The sequence below is a fragment of the Mustela lutreola genome, chromosome 1, assembly GCF_030435805.1.
Source record: "Mustela lutreola isolate mMusLut2 chromosome 1, mMusLut2.pri, whole genome shotgun sequence".
Lineage (NCBI taxonomy): Eukaryota > Metazoa > Chordata > Mammalia > Carnivora > Mustelidae > Mustela > Mustela lutreola.
Window position 1 is genome coordinate 47,648,880 of NC_081290.1, and position 7,744 is coordinate 47,656,623.

General features: G+C 41.2%; 1 protein-coding gene across 2 annotated transcripts in view; it reads right to left on the bottom strand.

Moving 5' to 3' along the window:
- Window positions 1-4,176, bottom strand: part of RBPJ (recombination signal binding protein for immunoglobulin kappa J region) — a 217,688-nt gene extending 213,512 nt beyond the window's left edge. The window contains exon 1 of one of the 2 annotated variants that reach the window (XM_059164186.1): window positions 4,088-4,176. In XM_059164186.1, the coding sequence (XP_059020169.1) occupies window positions 4,088-4,119 (32 nt within the window). In that variant the 5' untranslated portion in view covers window positions 4,120-4,176. The remainder of the gene's footprint in view (window positions 1-4,087) is intronic. The other variant, XM_059164212.1, reaches the window with a different exon arrangement.
- Window positions 4,177-7,744: the final 3,568 nt, after the last annotated feature.

Genomic DNA, 7,744 nt, shown 5'->3' on the forward strand with positions numbered 1-7,744 from the left:
CCCTTTCTTTCTTTTTTAATTTTTTCACACAGCCCATGGCAGCTGCAAGGTGGTGGGGGCCAGGCGGATAGCAGCAGCTGCTTGTATGTATGGGACCTCTGTAGTCTTTCTTTGTGAGTCAGGGGCTGTCTGTATATATCACAAGCCACCACCTGGCGAGACATTTCGTTCCATCTAGGTTGTTTAAATGTTTCCTGGATGATATCATAAATGCAAAAGGACGGGAGGAACTTCAAGATGGTGAGTTCCAGCCCCTCACTGCCCTCCAGCCGTGCACGGAAACATTTGAGGGAGATTTTGTCCTGTAGCTTAGCAGACAGCCTTGCATCTGCTGTCCAGTTCTTACCGTTTACCAGATGTAGAGATTTTAAAGCCATGGGGGGATGCATTTGCCCTTAAGTATTGGGGTGAGCAGGGGGCAAGCTCATCCCTGGAGATCCTCTTTGTGGGTGTCCTTCTGATTAAGTAACTTCACTTCTCTGGGTCAAACCCGGTGGGTGGGTGGCACCATCTCTGGTGCCTCCTGAGCTGAGGACTCTCTGTTTCCCTGAAAAACTCGAGACACAAGACTGTTCATCCTTTCTGATACCAACCTAGAGAGGGATGGTCCATCATGACCGTTGTAAGCCTATTCAAAGGCTTCCTTATCCTTAAAACTGAACAATTTCCCCTATGCTAACTAAACATTTCTTGTAATTTGAGGGGTTTTTGTTGTTGCTGTTACTAGGACTTCTAAAAACATGGATAGACTTCTACCCTATGTTCTTACTGCAGTGATAAAATTGTTATATCTATAGCAACACATCTATTTTAACCTACATGATTAGTTCTATTTTTTTTAAAAGATTTATTTATTTGAAAGACAGAGATCACAAGTAGGCAGAGAGTCGGGAAGAGGGAGATGAAGGGAAGCAGGCTCCCTCCTGAGCAGAGAGCCTGATGCAGGGCTAGATCCCAGGACCCTGGGATCATGACCTGAGCCGAAGACAGAGGCTTTAATGCACTGAGGCACCAAGGCACCCCGATTAGTTCTATTTTTATATGACATTTATATTTAAGAGCTACTTCACATACACCATTTTGTTTGAACCTTGAACTAGAAATAGGAAGGGAAACTATACTCATTTCTATATAAGAAGAGAGATTCAGGATGAATAAACCTAAATACCTTTAATAATATCTCATCTTATGGTTACTAAGAGGAAGAGTCAGGACCCAAAACTTGGATTCTGTTGACTCCAAGTCTAGTGTTCAGGCCATGAGAGCACATGAAAATTAGACCCAGCACCACCACCCAACATACCAACTCACCGCGCTTGAGTTTCTGCAGTGTCGCGTATACTTTACTAGGTGCTTTGCATGCAACATCTCAAATCTTTGCAGCAACCATGCAAGGGAAGTATTATCATATTCAGTTGAGAGATGGAAAACCATAAAAACGAAGTTCAGAGAATTTAAGTATTAAGTAGTTGCCTGATGGCTAATGTGTGTTGAAAGCAAAATTCAAACCCAAGCTCATTCTTTTGACAGTGCTGCCTTTCACTTAAATATGTATTACCTGAAATGAGACCCAATATAGTTTAATTTTTGGACTGTTTTAGGCCATGTGAATAATTGTCTCCTGAAAGTACAGTTAAGAGAAAGTCCTAATGGGCTGAATCCTATTCAGCCAACTCAAATCTCAATTATATGTCATATAATTTTTAAAATTCTCCTGCCATGCACCATTCTATTAGTTGGACTGTCTTTTCTAGATTTCCCATTTTTTCAAAAATATTTTTTATTGCCTTTTTTTTTCCCACTAGGCCCTTCTTAAAACGTCTCTTCTTCAATTTTAAGAGATTGATATTTAACATGAGCACAATCTTTTTGGAACTCGTATGATGGCCTGTAGAAGCACAGGATTCTAGCTTACATCCTCTTTCCCAAATTCCAGATTCTACATCCCAGGACCATTTTACATTTCTTTGTACATTTTACACTTCCATGCTAATTTTACCTAGCTAAACTCTGTGTACTTTTTTAAAGATTTTATTTATATATTTGACAGAGAGAGAGAGAGAGATCACAAGTAGGCAGAGAAGCAGGCAGAGAGAGAGAGGGAGATGCAGGCTCTCTGCTGAGCAGAGAGCCCGATGCGGGGCTCGATCCCAGGACCCTAAGATCATGACTTGAGCTGAAGGCAGAGGCTTAACCCACTGAGCCACCAAGGTGCCCCACCTCTGTGTATTTTTACATCTGTGTGATTCATTGTCTTTTCTTCAGCATTCTATCTTCATCTATAAAACCAGAATAATGGGGTGCCTGGGTGGCTCAGTCGGTTAATTGGCTGCCTTTGGCTCAGGTTATGATCCCAGGGTCTTGGGATTGAGTCCTACATCAGGCTCCTTGCCCAGCAGGAAGCCTGCTTCTCCGTCTCCCTGTGTCGCTGCTCATGTGCACCTCCTCTCTCTCTCTCTCCCTGTCAAATAAATAAATAAATAAAATCTTAAAAAAAAAAAAAAAAACCAAAACAGAATAATGATTCCTGTCCTGTTTGCATCTCATTGTTCTGGTGATAATCAAACCATGTATAGAGAAAGCACTTGGAAAAGTATCAAGAATGATGAAGGGAGATGAATATAGTATATTTTGCTTTTGAAAAACCTATGTCATGTAAATGGAGCTAAATAATCAGGATTGGGCAGTGAGGTGGAGATTTAGATGTTCTGGATTTACTTATTAGTTATATTATATATATATATACACACACACACACACACACAAAATATATAAAAATAACTTGTTACTAAATCTTTTTAAAAGAGAGAGTTTATGTGCATATTTTAAAGTATTGTGATCCAACATGGATGAGGGTTGCTTAAATACAACATTTGTGCCCCCCCCACCCACCGAAGCTTCTGTGCTTATCCCCCACCCCCACCTGCCTGGTTTCTTAGCCTACACAGTTCTGGCTATTGTCCTACAAAACCCACACCTTTGGGTGTTGTTAAGGACTCTCTGTTAACCTTCTCTTTAGACATTCCCACATTTTCCAGTATAAAAACACATTTTAAAAGTGTTAACTCTTTTTGTGCAGGTCCATGATGGGAATGAACTTCTGGTGTTTGCTGACCCAGAAAATACTCAGTGAGAAAAGGACATTCCAAATACAGTAAAACTTTTAAGTGGATTTGTATTTAATTGATCACAACTGCATCCAAATGGTTTTGGGAAATACACAAACACATCTGAGACATTATGCCATGTTTATATACACTCAAGTACATATTTGTCAAATGAATGCATGAATATGCATGAGTAAGAAGAGAATAAAAATTTGCAGACACTGCTTGTGATAGATGTGGATTTGTATCCCTAGTCATAACTCCATTCCCCAACTCCTGCCCTAGGGGCCAGAACTCAGAGTTTTGAAACCACTTGTATGGTTTCCCTAATACCCAGCATAGAGTAAGCACTCAAGAATTGTGTCCTGAATGTCCATAGGGATGAATGGATGAATACAACTTGTCTCCCAATTAGATTACAAGAGAAGAGTAGCTATATCATAGACTGTTCCCAGCTGAGCCCAACATTGTGCTGAAAGTACCCTTGCTTTCAATAAACAACTAACTTGATTAGTATCCCCTACTGACATTACTGGAAGGGGTTGTTAGAAAGGAAGGGACTAAAATTTAAAATATCTAGAGGGAACGTACATGTTTTTGATTTCAGAAAACTTGTGTTCTTCTGCAAAGGTAAGTAGAGAAAGTGTGGAGTCATGAAAACACTAGGTGATGGGAAAGAACTCAAGGAAGGAGCAGTGCTGTTAACCCTAAGGGAAGGAGAGTGGTTAGTGGGATAGAAACCTCACCCTTTGAAGCATGCCTTAGTCTTCTGCTGAGTAATCTAAGGTCTCAACAGAGAGCAGGCAATGTGACCAGATCACAGTTGGGAGGAGTGAGACGGCAGAGGGGATGGTTAGCTCATTATACCTTGAAGTGGAAGTGGCAAAGAGCAGTTGACTTACTCATAAATCATCAGCAAGAGCATCTTCAAAATTTTACAGGCAACGTGCCAAAGAGATTCTATTGGAGGAATCACTCACCTCAGCAACTCTGGGCAGAGCAGTCCAATCATCTTGAAGAGAAACTCTTAACATTAGTTCTTCTTGGAGGCTCCAATGTCATGAAGCACTGTGGAAAGAGATGGTCACTTGCACTCCGAGTTTGGTGGCCACTTCACCTTCCAGCAAAGGAAGTGAAAGTGTCAAAATGAAGAGGAAGAAAGCCAACAACATTCTCTCTAGGGGGGAAAAGTGCAGACACAGGCTTTTTTTTTTTTTTTTTGGGAGGGGTAGAGAGTTCAAAAGTGCTCTGATTATAGATGTTATCTATAAAGACAAACAAGAAATAATCGTTCTTATTTCTTGTTTTTCCTTAGCCGCTCCTGAGATCAGAGGCCTGATTTTTATAGAAGAGCCTGGAAAACAAATTACCAAAGGAAGAAAAGGAGAGGAATGATGATTCAACTGCTTTAGGTTAATTTGATTTTTTTCATGTTTCATGGCTGCCTTGATGTTCTTGACCTCAGTTATTTCTGCTGAATGGAAATCACTGGGTCAACTGGACTCCTCCAAGTCTAGACAGGGCTTTTTAATCGTAGTTTGGTCCAGATTCCCAGTTTTGTAGCTGTAAAAGTACAATGATGTTACCCACCATATCACAGGTCCCTCTGACCCATAATTTCACACTCCTCAGGGCTCAACAGTCTCCAGGTTAACCTCTTGAACAGAGGTTCAACCCAGGTGCAACACACCGGTGACCTTCTTAGTCTTTCCATCCGTCTTTCTTCATCAAGAGGTGTGTCAGCCTGATAGGACATTTAGGCTGGAGTGAGGGGTCTGGATGGGATCTGTTGGCTTTGGCAGTTGGATTTGACTCTAATGCAGTCTGGCTGGGCACCCTGAGATGGGCAGCAGACAGTGTGCTGTCTAAAATATGCATGCTCTAGCCTGACTGCCTCAGATGTCCTAGTCCTGTCACCTAATAACTATGTGACATTGTCACATACTTAACCCTTTTTTTGTCTCAGTTTTTTCATCTGTAAAACAAGGATAATGGTACTTCTTCCCTATGACTATTTGAAGATAAAGTAGATTAATATATGTGAAATGCCTAGAACCATGCTGGATAGATGATAGACACTTGGGAAAGGCTATTATTATTATTATATGTATATTATGATTTCTTCTTCATCTGTAGAAAAACAGCCATGCCACAGGACTGTAAACTGAAGTGACATTGAATATATGATTAATTGAAGAAAAGGGATGAATGAATTAACTGTGTGCTCTTAGGTAAGACACCCCACTTTCCTGGCTCTTTCTAGCTCCTTTAAGTAATCTCATGCAGTTCATGGACTAATTACCCTTGCCATAAGGCAACAAAGTGTCCGGGTTCATCCCAGGCTTTGTGGCTTTAGCCTAGAAGTTCCCATGTCCTGGAAAACCCCTGGTACATGTAGACTGGGATAGTGGTTGCCCTGGGTCTCTGTTTCCCTTCTTATGTTCCAGGGTCACTAAAGATCAATCTCTTGGGCTTTAAGGTGCCTTGTTCTATGTCCCTCACCCCACACTATATCATCTGGTATTACTTCAGCTGAGATGGCTCATTTCTATTCTGTGGGATCTATTACCCTCCAGCTGAAGAACCCACACTTGATCACACAGGTATCATATAGTGATCATATAGTAGTGGCAGTCTCCCACAGGAGAGAGTGGATGGACATGGTACAAGGCCTTGTGAGGCTCAGAATGGGCACAGTGTCACTCCTGCCTCATTATGTTGGTCAAAGCAAGCCACAAGCCCTAACCAGATTCAAAAACTGGAGAAATAGGCCCTGCCTCTTGATAATGTGAACACAGATACAAGGAAAGTAGTAAATGCAGACACTTTTGCCAACTATAATCATCCAGAGCTTTATTTGGTACTCCAGTTGGTACAACATGGTGGCAGATCAGGACAAGGGAGAGAGTAGAAGACTTCTCTCTTTTCAATAGACTCTGGCACGCTGTGAGAGAGACAGGTGGCTCTGTTTAAACTGCCTCAGTTCTGGGAACAAAGGCTTGATTTGAGAGAGAAGCTTGTGAGGAAGAGGCTAGGAATTGCTATCAGACTCAACTTAGATTTCATTGAAGTTAGGTGTGGTGGTGTGTGATTTGCCTGCACTCTCATTCCTTCTACTCTGGAAATCATCATTTTCCCAGAAGACAGCTTTTCTATCAACTCCTTCCCAGAAAGCAGAGCAGAACTTCTCTTCCCATTCCTCCCCCACTATAGACTTGTAGTACAAGTGAGAACAAACTTATGTTGTTTTAAGCCTCTGGAATTTGGAGTGGTTTGTCACTGCATCATTAACGACCCTATCCTGACTAATAAAGTAATGAAATACCAGTCCTGAGGGACATTGTGTAAAGAAGAGGTTTTTTAGTAAATATTTTTGGGGATGATGAGAAACTGCCAATTTTCTTTTGGTATTTGTTCTCTCTTTCTGCATTTTGGTGATAAAACTCTCTGAATTTTGGCCTGAGATTTAGATACCAAACTAGAGACTGTATCTCTTAGCTTCCTTTGATCTGGTTGTGTCCACTTGCCTGAATTTAGATGAGTGGGAATTAAGTACATATGTTGTGTGTAAACTTTCACACTATCTCCTTAAAGAGGAAACATCTTGCTCTGGACTCTCTCTACTCTGTCTTCTGCCTGAGAAATGGTAATCGCTGGTACCGTCTTAGAATCCATGTGTTGAGGATGGAAGAGCCACTTGGCCAGCTTTGGTCCACTCATCTTTATACAGATATATGAAAAAGAAATGAACTCCTGGGGCGCCTGGGTGGCTCAGTGGGTTAAGTCTCTGCCTTCAGCTCAGGTCATGATTTCAGGATCTTAGGATGGAGCCCTGTTTCAGGCTCTCTGCTCAGCAGGGAGCCTGCATCCCCCTCTCTCTCTGTCTCTCTCTCTGCCTGCTAGTGATCTCTCTCTCTGTCAAATAAATAAATAAAATATTAAAAAAAATAACTTCTATATTAGGCACTGTATTTTAGAGTATTTTTGTTATGGCAGCCTAAGTTGTACCCTAACAAATATCACACTATATCTTCCCATTGGAGATTCATGAGGGCACTCTAAATTTCGAGTTAAGTTTTTGAGGTGTTCTACAGTAAAGCAACTAGTTCAAATCTTATTTACTGAGGAACTCTCTCCTCCCCCATTTTGATGGAAGGTTTGTTGATATTCACTTATTGATATCACAGAGATGACTTTAAAATAAATTTGTTCTTTGGGAAGTGTTGGAATAAATTCATCTTGGTAACGAGGGAGAACTGTGGAGTTATTTCTAATGACTGTTAATAAGTTGCATGACACCATCCACCTCCTATCAATGCTGAGCTTCTATTGCTTTCTTCTTAGAAAAGCAGTCAGGTAGTGGAAAAAGCAGGAGGTTGAACAACAAGCCTGGACTTGAATTAAGACTCTGGTGATCTTGGGCATCCTCTTCACTTCTCCAGGTCTGTTTTCTCTTTTGTAAAATGAAAACACCATTGCCTACCTCTCACAGGGTTGTTTGGATCCTGTATAAAACTGTGCCTGGCATGTAAGTGTCCTCTTCACTATTCCAATTCCTTTCTGCCTGTCCATGAAATTTCGGTCAGGGATTCCCAAACCTTTCAACAAATAAATTCACTATGAGGTCTCCTCTAAAC